Genomic DNA, 18,959 nt, shown 5'->3' with positions numbered 1-18,959 from the left:
CAAAATCAATTTAAAAATATATTTTCTCAATCTGTGTGAACAGGAGATTCTGCCCATTAACAAAATTTAACAAACACATTTGCATTTAAAATCTTTCGTATTTCAGAGACAATTACTTTTAAAGTTTAATCACTAAGGCAAAAGTGACAGTAAATCTGTGCACAGCAACAAATTATGTGACTATATTTTTGGTGGTGTGTGTGGAAAGACTATTGGGTATTATACTAGGAAAACTGCCCTATTCTTTTTTGAAGAGAGCTATGACATTTTCTATGTCCACCTGAACAAGCAGGCATAGCTTTGATTCAATGCCCCATCCAAAAGACTATATTCTAAACATCTCTGCGTCACAGTAACTGGACTATACGCTAAAGGCCTTGACTTGAACCCATAACCTTCTCACTCAAAGACAAGAATGTTACTGAGTCAAACTGGTATGACTTAGGTCTATTCTCCTTCTCAGCAACTCCTATTTGGAGGGTTGGAAATTGCAAGTGCACCCAAATGATAAACGAGTTATATAATACACCTCTGAAGATAACTTAATAACTATGCAGCTTGGGATCACCTGTTCCAGACAACAGGTAGTAGTACATCAGCCCAATGTCCATTTTGTTTTGGAACAACGATATTGTTTGTTTAACAAAGCTTGACCAACTACACCAATAAGCCTGGTTGGTCAGAAGACAAGATAATTACTTAAGTGCAACACACCAGCAGTTAACCAAAATAGCAACGGCACATTTCAGAGCGATAAGATCACATAACACTTCAGACTGCAATTCCATCCTTCTGCATGGAAGTATCAAATGAAACTAAATAAATGCCCTGCACTACAGTTATCATCAAATCAACCTTTAAAAATATAATTCACTCTAAAAGGATCCGAAGAATTTCTCAAAATATATCCAAGAAACTTACTTTCAATCTATTTAATCACCAGCTGGCACGGGGGAATGCAACTGATCTTGATCCTCAAACTGTAATTGATCACCACTAGGTATTTTACTACAGCAATCCAGGGTGACCTTCCTACCATCCAGGCAATTGCTTTGCATGGTTGTCACGAGGTTCATTAAGTGTATTAAATCCCAAAATCTATGAAAAGCACATCACCATAAATAAAAAGACTTGATTTATATAACATCTTTCACAACCACAAGAATGTCCCAAAGCACTTGAAAACCAAAGAAGTGCTTTAAGTGTGGTCACTATTTAAACTTAGGAAATGCAGCAGTCAATTGTGCACAGCAAGCTCACATAAACAGTAATGGTGATAATAACCACATAATCTATTAGTGATATTGTTTAAGGGATAACTATTAGCCAGGATATCAGGGATAACAATTGACTAGGGCACGAGGAATAACTGCTGCTCTTTGAAATAGTGCCATGGGATCTTTTACATCCTCCCGACAGAGCAGGCAAGGCTGTGGTTTAACGTTTCATCTGAAAGACATCATGTCCATCACTGCGGAACTTCCTCAGTACTGCAGTGGAGCGTCAGCCTAGATTTCTGTGCTTTGTCTCCGCTAAGACGTCAACCCACAACCTTCTAACTCAGAGGCAAGAGCGCTACAAACTGAGCCACAGCTAATACTGTAAGCACAAGTGATTCAAGAAGGTCCACCAAAATAGGAACAAAGAACACAGGAATAGGAAGAGGCCGTTCAGCCCATCGAGCCTGCTCCACCAATTAGATCATGGCTGATCTACCTCAATGCCACTTTCCTATGCTATATAACCATAGAAAAGGTATGGTGCAGAAAGAGGCCAAACAGCCCATCCTGTCAGCCAGAAAAAGAGAAAAAAAAACTTGCCACTCATTTTTAATCCCACTTTCCAGCACCTGGTCCATAGCCTTGCGGGTTACAGCACTTCAGGTGCACATCCAGGTACCTTTAAACTGAGTTGAGCATTTCGGCCTCAACCACCAATTTAGGCAGTGAATTCCAGACATTTACCACCCTCTGGGTGAAAAAGCTTTTCCTCATGTACCCTCTAATCCTTCTACCAATTAACCTTAACTCTATGCCCCCTGGTAATTGATCCCTCAGCTAGGGGAAACAGGTCTTGCCTGTCTACCCTATCTAGGCCCCTCATAATTTTGTACATCTCAATTAGATCACCCCTCAGCCTCCTCTGTTCTAAGGACAACAAACCTAGTCTATCCAGCCTTTCTTCATAGCAGCAGTTTTCAAGCCTTAGTAACATTCTTGTAAATCTCATCTATACTCTCTCCAGAGCAATTATGTCCTTCCTGTAATGTGGTGACCAGAACTGTACACAAAATTCCAGCTATAGCTTATCCAGCATTATACACAGTGCCAGCATTATATACAGTGCCAGCGTTACATCCCTGCTTTTGTATTCAGTACTTTGTCCAATAAAAGGAAAGCATTTCAAATGCTTTCTTTACCAGCTGATCCTCCTGTCCTGCCACCTTCAGGGGCCTGTGGACATGCACTCCAAGGTCTCTCACTTCCTCAACCCCTCTCAACATCCTCCCTTTTATGGAGCATTCCCATGCTTTGTTTGCCTTCCCCAAATGCACTGCCTCACACTTCTCTGGATTGAATTCATTTGCCACTTTTCTGCCCACTTAACCAAACCATTGATATCATTCTGGAGACAACAGCTATCCTCTTCACTATCAGCTACGCAGCAAATGTGTGTCATCTGCAAACTCCCCGATCATGCCTCCCAAATTTAAGTCCAAATCAATCATATACATGACAAACAGCAAGGGCCCCAACACGGAGTCCTGTGGAACGCCACTGGAAACCGCTTTCCACTCAAAAAACATCCATCGAGCATTACCCTTTGTTTCCTGTCACAGCCAATTTTGGATCCCATGGGACCTCACTTTCCTGATCAATTGGCCATGTGGGACTTTGTCAAATGCCTTATTAAAATCCATGTAAACAACATCCACTGCACTAACTTCATCAATCCTCCTTGCTGCTTCCTCAAAATTCTATTAAGTTAGTAAGACACGATCATCCCCTAAGAAAACCATGCCAGCTATTCCTGATCAATCCGTGCCTAAGTGACAGTTTAACCTATGTCTCAGAATGGATTCAAATAATTTGTCCACTACTGAAGTCAGACTGACCGGTCTATAATTTTCTGGTCTATCCCTTGTACCCTTTTTAAATATTGGTCCAACGTTCGTAGCCCTCCAATCCTCTGGTACCTCACCTGTATCTAATGAGGATTGGAAATGATCCTCAAAGCATCCAGTGTTTCCTCCCTGGCTTCCTTTAACAACCTGGGGTACAATGCATCCAGCCCTGGTGATTTATCCACCTTCAAGGATGCCAGTCCCTCCAGTACTTCCTCTTCCTATTGTATCTAATATTTCCCACTCTTCCTCTTTAACTAGAATGTCTGCATCATCCCTCTCCTTAGTGAAGACAGAGACAAAGTATTCATTGAGAACCCTGCCCACATCTTCAGCATCAACGCACAATTTACCATGTACATCTCTGATAGCTCCTACTCTTTCCCTAGTTATCCTCTTGCTCTTAAATGTACTGGTAAAACAACTTGGGTTTTCTTTGATTTTATCTGCCAATATTTTTTCACATTCTCTCTTTGCTTTCCTAATTTCCTTTTTTACTTCACCCCTATACTTTTTATAATCCTCTAGGATTTTTACAGTTCTAAGCTTTTTATGACTGTCATAAGCTCTCTTTTTCTGCTTTATCTTACCTTGTAGGCTTTTGGAAAACCAGGGGGCTCTGGATTTGGCAGTACCACCCTTTTTCTTTGCAGGGACATGTCCACACTGCCTGTAGAATCTCACTGTTGAATACCTCCCACTGATTTGACACTGTTTTCCCTTCTAGTAGCTGTATCCAGTCCACTTTCACCAGTTCACCTCTCAGCTTTGTAAAATTTGTCTTCCCACAATTTAGAATTTTTACTCCTGTTCTATCTTTGTTCTTTTCCATAATGATGCTAAATCTAACTGTATTATGGTCACTATCTCCAAAATGGTCCCCCACTGCTACTTCATCCACTCGCCTAGCTTCATTTCCTAAGACTAAATCTAGAATTGTCCCCTCTCTCGTTGGACTTGTTACATGCTAGCTGAAAAAGTTCTCTTGATTGCAGTTCAAGAATGTTGTGCCCTTCACACTGTCCGTATTCCAACTAATATTAGGGTAGTTGAAGTCCCCAAGTATTACTGCCCTAAGGTTTTTGCACTCATAAACTTGCCTACATATTTGCTTTTCTAACTCCCTTCCGCTATTTGGGGGTCTATAGTACACTCCCAGCAATGTGGCTGCCCCTTCTTTATTTCTGAGCTCAACCCATATGGCCTCATCTCCATATCCCTTGATGTCTCCAGAAATCAATCGATTTCTGACTTGGCTGTTTCCACATCCCTCTAGGGTAGAGAATTCCAAAGATTCACCACCCTCTGAGTGAAGAAATTCCTCATCTGAGTCTTAAATGGCCTACCCCTTTTTTGAGATTATATCCCTTGGTTTTAGACTCACCAGTCAGGGGAAACATCCTATCTACACCCACCCGATCGCGCCTGTAAGAATTTTGTAAGGTTCAATGAGATCATCTCTCATTCTTTGAAACTCAAGAGAATTTAGGCCCGGTTTCTTCAATCTCTCCTCATAAGTGGATCCCGCCATTTCAGTGATTAGTCTGGTGAACATCCATTGCACTTCCTTTATGGAAAGTATAACCTTCCTTGGATAAGGAGACCAAAACTGTACACAGAACTTCAGGTGCGGTCACACCAAGGCTCTATACAATTGCAGTAAGCCACCTTTACTTTCAGCTGGAGAAAAGTTACAGCACATTCAAGACATATTGGACAAGCTGAAGTGTTACTTGCGGGTCTCATTCTTGCTGATAATTATTACCTGACAATATGAAAGTGACTCAAATGGGATTGGTAGCGGAAGAGATGTATGCAATGAGCCTGTAGAGACCGATAACTTTACAAACATAAATTTGAATTATGTCGGATGGCCGACAGGATGACACAAAATCCCCTTGCGATGAAGGCCAACATACCATTTGCCTTCCTTATTGATTGGTGCACCTACATGCTTGCTTTTAGTGATTCATGGACAAGGACACTCAGGTCCGTTTGGACACCAACACTTCCCAACCTCTCACCATTTAAGAAATATTCTGTTTTTCTACCGAAGTGGGTAACTTCACACTTATTCACATTACATCCCATCATCTTGTACTCATAACTTCTATTTATATAGTACCTTTAACATAATATAACACTCCAAGACACTTCTTCGCTACATCCTCAGGATATTTAGTGATAATAAAATTCTCACAACCCAAGAACAGCAAAAATTTATACCAGTCATGCAATACTTATTACATCTGTTACAAATATGAAGTTTATAAGGTAGTAATGTTTAGGACTGTGCCTTTTATTTAGGATGAAATGAAGGGGGTCATGCGACCTGTTCTGAAGTTTACCTGACAACAGGCCCAGGTGATGTGGCTGTTAAAGATTAAAGGGAGGCCCAGGTTGTTCGCTGAAAAGAAGATGTAAGGTGTTCACACTAGTAGACAATGACAGCAGCATCTGTGTTTACAGTAGTTAGACTGCTAGTTTCCAAAGCCCCAGGAAGATGTTGAAAATGTTGGGTGGCAAACGTTTGTTTTAAACTGTCTATTTATTTCTAAGATAAAAGAGAGTTGGGATCTCGAGGATAGCTAATCAGCATTTCTACCTGGATATCAAGTCCATGTGATTCCCCTTGCTATGGAGATGGGCTTTGAGAGGGGAAGGGTTTCCAAGATAGCCCTGAAAACTCTCAAAGTTAGTCTGCCAGGATCCAGAAGAGTCAGGTGGGAGATCATGCTCAGATTGAAAAAGGCAAATTCATGAAGATTTGAAACAAGGCTGGAAGATTCGCCTAGCTTATACTAGAGGAAGAATCACCAAGAGAAACCCTCTCTGTGAAAGACAGTTCTGGGGCTAAATGTTACCAAGCTGGGAAATAATAGCATACCGAAAATATTAAATAATCATGGGGTAAAAGAGAGGGAAGAAAATAAATACAATAACTATCACTAGAGAAAAAGTACTAAGAAAACGAATGGGGCTAAAGGCCAATAAGTCACCTGGACCTGATGGGTTACATCCTAGGATATTAAACGAAACAGCTGCAGTGATAGTGGATGCACTGGTAGTAATCTTCCAAGAATCCTTAGATTCTGGAAAAGTCCCAGAAGATTGGAAAACTGCCAATGTAACACCCTTACTCAAAAAGGGAGGGAGACAAAAAACTGGTAACTATAGGCCAGTAAGTATATTAGCATGGATAAAGGATTGGCTAACTAATAGAAGACAGTGTTGGGATATGGGGGCCATTTTCAGGATGGCAACTTGTAACTAGTGGAGTGCCACAGGGATCAGCGTTGGGACCACAATTATTTACAATATATATTAATGACTTGGATGAGGGAAATACTGGGTACTGTCGCCCAGTTTGCGGATGACAAAATTAGGTGGGAAGGCAAGTGGTAAGGATGACACAAAGGTTCTACAGAGGGATACAGGCAGGTTAAATGAGTGGCAAAAACTTGACAGATGGAATATAATGTGGGAAAATGTGAGGTTATGCTTTGGCAGGAAGAACAGAGGAGCTGAATATTACTTAAATGGAGAAAGACTGGAGAAAGCTGCAGCACAGAGGGATTTGGGGGCCCTCATGCATGAATCCCAAAAAACTAGCATACAATTTCAAAAGAACGGCAAATGGGATGCTGGTCTTTATTTCAAAGGGAATGGAGTATAAAAATAATGAAGTCTTACTAAAACTATGCAAGGCATTAGTTAGACCACAGCTAGAATACTGTGAACAGTTTTGGTCCCCTTGTCTAAGGAAAGATATTCTAGCATTAGAGGCAGTCCAGAGAAGGCTCACTAGGTTGATCCCAGGTATGGAGGGATTTTCTTATGAGGAGAGGTTGAATAGGTTGGGCCTGTGTTCACTGGAGTTTAGAAGAATGAGAGGCAGCCTTATTTGAAACATATAAGGTTTCTGGGGTCTTGACAGGGTAGATGCTGAGAGGCTATTTCCCGTTGTGGGAGAGTCTAGGACCAGAGGGCATAACCTCAGAGTAAGGGGTCGCCCATTTAAGACATAGATGAGGGGGAATTTCTTCTCTCAGAGGGTTGTTAATCTATGGAATTCTTTACCACAGAAGGCTGTGGAGGCTGCGTTGTTAAGTATACTCAAGGCTGAGATAGACAGATTTTTAATCAGTAAGGGAATCAAGGGTTATGGGGAGAAGGCAGGAAAGTGGAGTTGAGAATTCGCAGATCAGCCATGATCTCATTGAATGGCGGAGCAGGCTCAAAAGGCCGAATGGCCTACTTCTGCTCCTATGTCTTATGTTCTTAAAAGGAAAGAAGTAAACCCTCGGGAGCTAAGGATCACTCTGTAATGGGTCCAAGAAATTCAAATAACTATTAAACAGACAGCGTGAAGCATACCTGAGTGGGTTTTCGGTTGGGTTAAAACTAAAAGAGGAAAGTTCTGTAGTTTAAAGTATAACTTGCCTCATGTGTATAACTTGCCTCATGTGTTTAGTTAATAGTGCTTTTAGTCTGTTTGTTACAGTGAAAGTCTTAAAACGCAAAATCTTGTTGTGTCATCCTGTCAGCCATCAACTGGAAGTTTGAATTTATGTTTGTAAAGTTATCGGTCTTTACAGGCTCGTAACACGTATCTCCCGCTATAAATCCAATTTGAGTCATTTTCATGTAAACAGAGGCAAGAATAATACTATCAAGAATAAGACCACTTTGTTAACACTACAGCTTGTCCAATATGTCTTGAATGTGTTGTAATTTTCTCCAGCTGAACACTGGGATAAATAACCAAAACAAATCTCTACAATTTTTGACTCAAACTCTGTATCCTAACCAACTACTCGTGGGCCTCATCTTGGCTGCATCAGACTGCTCAGTGTCCTATTGGATTCCAAGCAGAGTTTCTGTATCATAGCCTCTCTAGCAGCTATACAACTTTGCAAGAACTCTACATTAGTCTAATTTTGGCCACTTGCGCATGCCCAACTGCCTTTGCTGCACCATTGGCTGCCATGCTTTCAGCCATCTGGGCTGAAGCTCTCGAATTCCCCCTCTAACCCTCTGTACCTCTCTACTTTCCCATTTGGTTTCAAGACATTCGTTAAAGCCTAAGTCTTAGTCACATGTCATAATAGCTCCAAAATTTTGGCTGATAAAGTTCCTGAAATTTACCTTGAGATATTTTTATTAAGTTATAGGCACTAAATAAATGCAAATTTTTGTTGTGGCCTGCAGAAATGCAACACTTCTAAGACATAGGACAGAGAGGCAGGAGAAAAAGAGCAGAAAGGTTTGCAGAGAGAAAGAAAGAGGCATGGGGAGACACAGGTGGGGCTAAGTGAGACATGAAGTTCTGAAAAGGGCAAAGGACATTGAGTAGTATCAAATTTATTCCATTTCATGGAAAACCAATCAGAACTATTCTTCCCATGAACTACTGGAACAATATTCCAGGAGCCCTGCGACCCAACCAGCACTCACTATTACAGTGGAAAGTATCATAGCTCTGAGCATCAGAAAACATCATTTTTGAATTTAAAATGCTTCAGTCCAGTTGAACACTTAACCCTTACACAAAACACCTAAGTACTGAATCACACTTCCCCACAAAGGTGATGTCTTATAATCACTGTTAATGGAAATCTGGGAAGTTTCTACATGTGATTGAGCACAAAAGGCCTTTATGCCAGAACAAAGAGCTATTGTCCAATGATTTCATCTAAAACATAAAATTAGCATACTCACATTGAATAGAATATACAATACAAAGCTGAAGTGCAAATAAAACGTAATGAAGAAGCTGGGCTTGAGTGACAGTCATCATTAATGGAACTAATTTTTATGCTTTCAGCATTAAACTTCATACTTGTGCTTTATTTTTCCATTTCTTCAGTTGCAAGTTATAGGTTATTGAGATTATGGTGCTAATATCAGTTTGAGGTTGATATCTACTGGCAACAGTGCAAGCTAGCTACACTGAACTACACTGCAAGCTCTCGACCATTCTATACTCAGGGAAATTGCATTCTAAATATCGCTTTCAATTGCAACTTCAAAATTCTGGAGCACATGCCGAACATGAGGCTGAACACTTTCCTGATTAGATTTGATAGAGGTATTCAAAATCATGAAGGGTCCGGACAAAGTAAATAGGGGGAAACTGTTCCCATTGCTGGAAGGATCAAGAACCAGAGGGCACAGATTAAAGGTAATTGGCAAAAGAAGCAATGGTGACATGAGGAAATCTTTTTTATCCAACAAGTGGTTAGGATCTAGAATGCAATGCCTGGGAGTGTGGTGGAGGCAGGGTCAATTGAGGCTTTCAAAAGGGAACTGGATTATTTTCTGAGAAGGAAAAACTTTCAGGTCTTCAGGGAAAAGGCAGGGGAGTGGCACTAAGTGAATTGCTCCTTTAGAGGGCTAGCGCAGACAAAATGGGCCAAATGGCCTCCTTCAGTGCTGTAAACATTCTATGATTCTAGAAAATTCATTATGGCAATTTTGTCACACTTTCTACATCTCTTTAGTAATTACAAACATCTCTTGAATATAACAAAACATTAGATGAAATAAAGCATGCATTTAGCAACACTAGTGCTAGACCTAAATCTAAAGACACTACAAATTATACAGTTTCTATCTGTTGTAAATTTTCCAGGCATGTGCCTTGTTTGCCTCCTTCCCCCTTTGCTTACTGAACCTCGAGTTGTGCAGATAGTGGAAAACCAGATATAGCTTTACACAGGAACAGGCCCTTCTGCTCCTCAAATCTGTTTCACCATTCAAATAGATCATGCTCTGTACATCAACTCCTTTGACCTAGCACTGTGCATAACCCTTGATACCCTTACTTAACATAAGTCTATCAATGTCAGTCTTTACATTTCAATGAACCCAACCTTTTGGGGCAGAAAGTTTCGAATTTCCACTAATTTTGATGTGAAGTAGTACATTGATTTCCTTGCTGAATGGCCTAGCTTTAATTTTAAGATTACACCCCACCTTGTTCTGGATTCACTTTATCATTGTAAACACTTGAATAAGATCAATGATCATCCATCTAAACTCAAGAAAATACAAACTAAGTTGATGCAACCTATCCTCATAGGAGCTTAAACGGTTAGGCTATGTCATTCAGAAAATTCTACACTGTATTCCCTCCAAGAACATCTCTAAGATTTGGTGCCCAAAGGTGAACAGAATAGTCCAGATGGGGGCTGACTAACCCCTTTGAGAAAAAGACTAACATTCTAATAACCTTTTTGATGCCTTTTTGCACTCACGCACTAGCAATCAGTACTTCTGTACACATTAACATCCATTTCCCTTTGATCCCCCAAAGCACCCAGTCTCTCACTATTAAGAAAATATTCCAATTTCTCTTTCTCAGATCCAAAGCACGACTGCACACTTCTGACATCGAACTCCAGCAATCCGTTTTACCCATTAACTTAGTCTGCTTGTTTCTTTGTAACCTCTCGCTCCTATCTCACTGTTGTCTGCAAACTTTTATATACAATTCTCTATTCAAGTCATTAATATATTAGGGTAAAAAGCTAAGCATGCACCTGACCCCATCCCCTCCCACCCCGCTGTGTACAGGTTCCTGAGGAACACAGTATGTCACATCTCAACAATCAGGCACAATTCTTTATCCTGACTGTTCTCTTACCTCCCAACCAATTACTGACTCATTTCACAAGGTTACCTTCTATTACATGTGTTTTCATTTTTGCTAACAATTCCTTGTGTGCAACCTTATTAAATGTCTTCTGGAAGTCCACATCCAGAGACACTCCCCTATCCACCATGCTTAGAGGCCTCCTCAAAAAATTAAACTAGATTAGTCAGACATGACCTACTCTTTACAAATCCATGCTGGCTCTCTGATCAGCTAATACTTGTCCAAGTGCTCAGTCATTCTGTCATGATGATAGATTCCAGTAACTTTCCTACAACTGATGGTTCTGTAGTTACTTGGGTTCTCCTCCTTTTCTTAAAAAAAATCAAGTAGTATTTGCAATTTTCCAACCAACAGGACAAAACCTGATCCTAGGGTGCATTAGAAAATTACTGAGAGAATTAAAAAAACCTACAGCCCAGGAGGAGGCCACTTAACCCAAGACTACTCTGGCTCCTTGAAAGAGCAGTCATACTTTGTCTCACACCCTCACTTTGTGTGTAACCCTTTGAGTTCCTTGTCCTCAAGTAAGTGTCCAATTCCTTCAAAAATAATTTATGGAATCAGATCCAATACTTTTGCAGGTAGAATATTCCAGATCCTAACAATTCCGAGTGGAAAAAATTCTCCATCTCCTGTCCAGATCTTTTGCAAAAGATTTTAAATCCATGACCCCTGTATATATACTGATCCACTTGCCAGAAGGAACAGCCTTTCTCTATCAAAACCTCTCATTAATCTTGTAAACATCTATTATGTCATCTCTTATCCTTTGCTTTGTAATCTTGTAAACATCTATTAGGTCATCTTTTACCTTTTGCTGTTCCAATGAGAACAGTCTCAACTTTTCCAACCACTCATAACTGAAATCCTTTATCCCTAGTAACGTCCTGGCAAAACTCTTCTGCAACTTTTCTAAAGCCTTAACATCTTTCCTGAAGTGTGCTGCCAATCTGCAATTATCGCACCTATTTCTTTAAAAACTCTGGAGTGGAAACCATCAGGTTCCAAGAGATTATTTTGAAAAAGCATTCTCAGGACATGGGCATTGCTAGCAAGGCCAGTTTATTGCTAATCATTAAGTTACCCTTGAGGAGGAGGCAGAGGTCCTTCTTCTTAAACTGCTGCAGTCTGTGTGATGGAAATACCTCCACAATGCTGTTACATAAGGAGTTTCAAGTTTATGACCCAGCGACATTGAAGAAACAACAATATATGTTCTAGTCAGAATGGTGTGTGGTTTGGAGGGGGACTTGAAAGTGAATAGTGTTCCCATTCTGCAACTGCTGCTCATTCACCACTAGATGGTGGAGGCTGTGGGTTTAGGGGGATCTGCAATGCATTCTGTAGACTGTAAACTTACCAAAGCGACAGTGTGTACTATGGAGGGAGTGAACATCTAAGCCATTGGATGCGGTACTGATCAGAAGCTAGCTTTGCCCTGGGTAGTGTCAAGCTTCTTCAATCCTGTTGAGTTGTACCTATCTAGATAAGTGTTCCATCACATGCCAGATGCACCTGGTAGGTGGTAGAGATGGTTTGGGGAGTCAGGAGGTGAGCACTTATTACAGGATATCAAGCCCTAGAATTGCTCTAATTGTCTTAGCATTTATATGGCTGGTAAAGTTAAGTTTCTTCCCAATGGTGATCCCTAGGAGGCAAATTTTGAGGGGCTCAATCATGCCAACGCCATTGGTGATCAATAGGCAATGATCAGGCTTTTGCTTACTGGGGATGGTCACTGCCTGGGACTCGTGCAGCATAAAGTTACTTGCCACTGATCAACCCAAGCCTGAATGTTTTCCAGGTTTTTCTGTACGTGTATATGGACTGTTTTATTATCTGAGGAATTGGAAAGGGAGCTGAACATTGCAACCAGCAAGTAGTCGCATATCTGACTTCATGAAGGCAAGATCATTGGATACAGTATCTAAAGATAGTTGGGCCATGGATGCTGCCCTAAGAAACTCCTACAGCAATGTCCTGGGGATGGGGTAATTGGCCTTCAACAACCACAATTAGCTTCCACTTCAGCCATATATGACTCAAGCCACTGGAGTGTTTCCCTCTCCAACTTCAGTTTTGCTCGGGCTCCTTGATGCCACACTCAGCCAAATGCTGTCTTGATGTCCCAAAAGCAGTCACATTCACTGTACCTCTGAAATTCATCACTTTTAATTCAAGTTTGGACCAAAGCTATAATGCAATCTGTAACCAAGAGGACTATGTGGGGTCGATAACCTGTTTTGACCGAGATGCAACTATCCCTCATCCCAACCCCACCTTTTCATTTTTGGCATGTGTTAATGCAGTTCACCATCTGCAGTATTAGTCTACATACGTTTTCTTTTGTGACTGTGCTAACTTTCAGCTAAGTCCCCTTTGTATTTTATTATGCTTTTTGCTTAAAACTAAAATCCAAGTTGCTTGAGTTAGTTTATTCATAGATGGACCAATTTCTTGTTTTATCTCCTCCTCCTTTTGTTTTATAATAGTTACATTTTCCTTTATTAAGGAACCGTTAGCTTTGTATCTGTTCCTATCAGTATAAATTGAGGTTTATCCACCACAACAATTTTTTTAAAATTTTGCATTCATCCTCCTTGCCTTTCAGACTGATACATCTAAAGCATGATACGATCTTGACATTTGTTTTGAAAAATCTTGAAATAAAAAGACCTGCACATACATGCTCCAAATACTGCTCTTGGCTGGAATGACTTTGTACATGTAAATAATCACACTTTTTACTGACTTTTTCACACTGTTTACAATACACCATATTTCCCATTCTGTGTGTTTGTGCAAGTTTTAGAGCAATGGACAGCATAGTCTCATAGGGGTATGCATAGCATTTTACTTTATGAGTAGATATATCTGACAGCACTGTTCTCTCAGAATCTACAAGAAAGATCAACATAATATTTATCACTAAATAGTAACAGGAAAAGGTTTAAGGCATGTCACAACAAACCAAGAACAGTGGGTGTCACAAACTGCAACGCTGCAGTCAACAGACAAAGCCCAAGGGAATAGGTACAAGTTATAATCCACAACAACAGTGAGAACTTTATCCTAGAAAGACAAAGGAAGAAAATATCAATGACCTCATTGACATATGGCCACCCAATCCAATCTTCAAGTAAAATACATTAGAAGTTACCTATTCTGATCTACAAAGTAAGTGATTCTATTTCAGAATTCATAATTGTTTCCCCTCTTGGAGCCCCATAAGATGTCAGCTACCACTCCCTTTCTACAATCTAATCGAGCAGCATCAAAACAGATTTTTAACAGACTGAGGATTTAGTCGATTAACAATTGGATCTTTTATCCCAAATATGTCTTTTCAATTAAGGAGCTTATTACATTGGGCGTGGGATTGAACAGTTAAGAAAAAATAACTAGTTTTTCAAGCAGAAAAACAATATAGTACAAAAACAAGAAAGCAATACAATATATCTGAAACAGGGCACAAGCCAGAATTGTGTCCACCTTGGTGCCTGTTTTCCTCACCCACAAATTCCCCTCTCAAAATATGAAATAATCTAACAAGGAAGATGTTGCCCAGGTCACGATGAAAGAGGAGGTAGTTCAGACACTTAAAAGGGTTTAAAATTGATAAGGAGGTAGTATTAGATAAGCTCTGAATTGAAGGTTGACAAAGCACCAGGACTGGATGAGATGCATCCAAGGATACTGAAGCAAGTGTGAATGGAAATTGCAGAGGCACTGACCATAATTTTCCATCTTCCTTAGATTCACGACTGGAGAATTGCAAATTATACACACTTTTTCAAAAAAGGATGTAAAGATAAGCCCAGCAATACAGGCTGATCAGTTTAATGTCGGTGATGGCAGCTTCTAGAAACAATAATTTGAGACAAAATTAATAGTCACTTGGGCAAATGCAGGATCACTGTAAAATTTCAGGAAAGCCAGTGTGGATTTGCTAAAGGCAAGTCATGCTTAACCAACTTGCTGGTGCTTTTTTTGATGAGACAATAGAGAAGGTTGATGAGAGTAATGCTGTTGATGTGGTGTACATGGACTTCCCTAAGGCATTTGATAAAATGCTATACAACAGACTTGTGGACAAAGTTATAGCTTATGGAATAAAAGGGATTGCGGCAACAGATATTAAATTGGCTGACGTCAATGTAGTGGTTAATGGGTGTTTTTCAGACTGGAGGAAAGTTTGTAGCGTAATTTCCCAGGAGTCGGTGTTGGAACCCTTGCTCTTCCTGATATATATTAATGACCAGGCATTGGTGAATAGGGCACAATTTCAAAATTTGCAAATGATACGAAACTTGGAAGTATTTGAACCATGAGGAGGATAGCATAGAATTCCAAAAGGACATAGACTGATTGTTGGAATGGGCGGACAAGTGGCAGGTGAAATTTAATGCAGAGAAATGTGAAGTGATTTATTTTGGTAGGAAGAACACAGACAATATAAAAGGTACAATTCTAATGGGAGTGCAGGAACAGAGGAACCTAGGTGTATATGTCAAAGGTGGCAGGACAGGTTGAGCGAGTGTTTAATAAAGCATATGTCATCCTGGGCTTTATCAATAGGGGCATTGAGTACAATAACAAGGAAATTATGTTAAGCCTGTTAAACCACTGGTTCAGCCTCACCCAGCATTGCACCAGTACTGGGCACCACACTTTAGGAAGGATGTGAAGTTTTAAAGAGGGTGCAGAAAAGATTCATGAGAAAGGTTCCAGGGATGAGGAACTTCAGTTACTTTGAAAGATTGGAGAAGTTGGGACTTGGAGAGATTTTACAGAGGTATTCAAAATTATGAGGGGTCTGGACAGAATACGAAGGGAGAAACCGTTCCCACTGGTGGAAGGATTGCGAACCAGAGGCCACAGATTTTAAAGTAACTGGCAAAAAGAAGCAATAGCGACTGAGGAAAAACCTTTTTATGCAGTGAGCAGTTAGGATCTGAAATGCATTACCAAGCAGTGTGACGGAGACAGGGTCAATTGAGGCTTTCAAAAGGGAATTGGCTCATTCTCTCAAAATGAAAATTTTTGCAGAGGTACAAGAAAAAGACAGGGGAGCGGCACAAGGTGAATTTCTCCTTCAGGGGGCCAGCACAGACTCAAAGGGCCGAATGGCCACCGCCTTCTGTTCTATAAGCATTCTACGATTCATTCTATTGTGGATTCTAGGTATGGACTCAGGTTTATGTTCATGATTGACCCAGCATATTAATATCACGTTTGTTATAAATCACAGGAATGCAACAGTAAAATGCAAATAAGCCACCAACACCACCCTCCCCCCCTTAATGTAGCCATCTGCTTATAAACAAAAATACATGCATAGGCTCCACCTTCTCCTCCACCACACAAACCAACACACATACCCTCCTTTACAACTCATTTAAGAACTAAACTATTTGTGCAACATATTAAGGAAATTATTCGACAGGCTGTTCTCAACTTTTTGTCACAAGTTTGTTACATTAACCCTGGTGCTACAATCCAGATTAAACCTCACATTCCTGCAAGACGACAAATGCAAACACCAACTCTCAACAATAGTATTTTTTTCTGCCGATACATTTTCCCCTTAGTTCTTCTTCCCCCCACCCACCCACCCACTCCTTTTCTCCATTTAGTCCTCGCTCCCAGCAACTAAATCTTTCTCCAATTCTCCTTCCTCGCATATTTTCCTCATCCTGGCCCGGGTCTGTCTGTCCCGCAATGCTTCCCTGAATTTTGCTCCTCTTACCAGCATCAAACAGCCCCACACAGTCCGCCTCCTTGACTTAGATAAAGGATATTGAAAGGAAACGCGAGATCGGGGCGAGTGCAGATCTACTGAAGCACATGGGAGATGTGTTTATTTCTCAGCACACATCAAAATCCACTGCCCATGGGGGAGCTATCCTCACTTCAGCTGTTGGGACGGGTCTTTTTTTAAAAAAATTTAAATCCCCTCTAAGCTATCATCCTCCTCCTGTCAATGTCCACCCCCCAAACCCCACCCCACTCCCTCCCCGCCCCCCACACCCCACTCCCCCTGTCAATGTCCCCCCCCCACCCCACTCCCTCCCCCCCCACACCCCACCCCACTCCCCCCCCACACCCCACTCCCTCCCCCTGTCAATGTCCACCCCTCACCCCACTCCCTCCCCCCCCACACCCCACTCCCCCTGTCAATGTCCACCCCTCACCCTCTCCCTCCCCCCCTTCTCTCCCCCCACAATCATCAGTTTCCACAACAGCAGAAACACACCCAGCCCATCCTCCTGAACCTAAACACTAGCACATGGGGCGGGAGAGCCTCCAGTAACTGGGGGAGTGGGGGGGTCTCTGCCTGGAGCTGAGGGATGGAGCCTTTACCACCTTCTCCTCCATCTGCGGTCACCGAGCCGACAACCCGCAAATAAACAACACCAACAGCCGCAACTAACTCCCGGGCGGCCGGGCGGGGGGGAGAAGCCGCTACCCTGGGGCGGGGGGGGGTCTCTCATTCTCACCTTCCGAAAGTATCACGGTCAGAATCCAAGTCAGGAGGCAGTGCCAACAGAGCTGTCCGAGCGCCATGTAAACACGTCGTGGTCACGGAGGAAGAAAGGTTGGAGAGAGCGAGAGATTTCTTTTTTTAAAACCTTCAAATCAAACCGCTGGGGCTACCAGACCTCCCTCCCTCTATCATCCATCGCCATCTTGTGTGTTTGTGTGTGTGTGCGCGCGCGCGCGCGCGGCGCCACGGGCAAGGGGGAGCCCACTGCGCGTGCACGGGGCCTCGCGCCCCCCTACCCACCCCTCTTGCCCGCCGCGCCGCGCGCACACGCCCGCCTGCCCGAGTCTCGCGCGCGCGCACGCGACCGAGCCTCGCGCCCCCTATCCCCGCCCCCACCCACCCAACCAACCGACCGACCGCTGCAGCTGGTTCTCGCTCAGGGTCAGAGCTGAACCCCGTGTCCCTGGGAAACGCGTGCGCAGTGCGATCCCCGCCATCCCCGGACCGTTAGGGGCGTGTGGTACCTGTGTGCCCGCGCGCATGGACCCCCCCCCCCCCCAATCCCATCCCATCCCCAACATCGCCTCTCTTTTTGCAGCCCCACGAAAGGTGCGACGCACGCCTTCTATTGCAAAAGCTTCAATGCAGCCGGCTTCAAATGCATATATGAGTCCGAGAAGTGCAGCCCTCTGCGATTTTATTTTACCCCCTCCCCAAATGCTGCGACTTTTAATGAAATCGATGCGGCTGAGGGGCATTCGCTGGCCCGCGGGCGGCAGGGTTGGGCTCGGGCGGCAGCGGGCACGGAGGGGTTAGTTTACATGGACCCGATTTTTAACTCCGAGACTGAGTGGGTTTTGAGCGAGTTAAAACCTCGCCCACCTGGTTTGGTTTTGCCCAGCCCGGCGGCAGCTGAAGGCCACCTCATGGGGGAACTTGGCCAAGCCGAAAGGTCCAGTTACCTCATCGATTTTTGCTATGAATTTCACTTCAACGTTATGTAAAATCAACCGTCTAAGTGTTTGCATGAAGCAGGTGCAATATTTTACTTCAGAGCTCATGGTGCCAACCTATTTTTAAAGTTATTCAATTGAACCTTGCTTGTTAGTAGCTATCAGTACAAAATCTACATTTTAGCCAAATGATATGCAACTGAAGTGGTACAAAATTCGAATCAAACGCAAAATTAGAAATAGGCAAATCTGTTTCATGAAAATTTCAAGGCCTTGCACACATTTTTGAACTTTTTGCATAACACTATCCTTCATTGACCTCTCCGCTTGCTAGAAATTTCTGAAACGATTTGTCTTAATCTAGAATTTGTCGTATTTAACTATTTGTTTTTGCTAATCCTGTATCGTTTTTCTACTCAATTCGCCAATTAAAGGGGGCTTTTGTCATCTTTAAGGTGGAAACTACTATTTACCTATATTTGATATATTTTATATTTGATCCCTCCTGTTGCTATCTATGGTCAACTTTTGTGTTGTCCTTTTAGTTCCTCAATGGAGTTTATTATGATTCCCAGCCTTTAAGTAAGGATAAGTGAGGCTGGGGCTTAATGATGAGGAAAACCTCCAAAATCAGGACACAACTTATAAAATTGAAGGTAAGAGAGTAATACTCATCAGCTCATCTACATCTCAGAATTCGTTCTTGTCTTCACATGCACGATTCATCACCATGAC

The 18,959-nt window shown here is 42.1% G+C and overlaps 1 protein-coding gene across 1 annotated transcript in view; it reads right to left on the bottom strand.

The window, feature by feature from the left end:
• Positions 1-17,478, bottom strand: part of igdcc4 (immunoglobulin superfamily, DCC subclass, member 4) — a 140,827-nt gene extending 123,349 nt beyond the window's left edge. The window contains exon 1 of the mRNA XM_078529957.1: positions 17,285-17,478. Coding sequence (XP_078386083.1) covers positions 17,285-17,351 — 67 coding nt within the window. The 5' untranslated portion in view covers positions 17,352-17,478. The remainder of the gene's footprint in view (positions 1-17,284) is intronic.
• Positions 17,479-18,959: the final 1,481 nt, after the last annotated feature.

The sequence above is a fragment of the Cetorhinus maximus genome, chromosome 26, assembly GCF_964194155.1.
Source record: "Cetorhinus maximus chromosome 26, sCetMax3.hap1.1, whole genome shotgun sequence".
Lineage (NCBI taxonomy): Eukaryota > Metazoa > Chordata > Chondrichthyes > Lamniformes > Cetorhinidae > Cetorhinus > Cetorhinus maximus.
The sequence above is the reverse complement of the archived record's forward strand: the minus strand, read 5'-3'. Positions and strand labels throughout refer to the sequence as shown.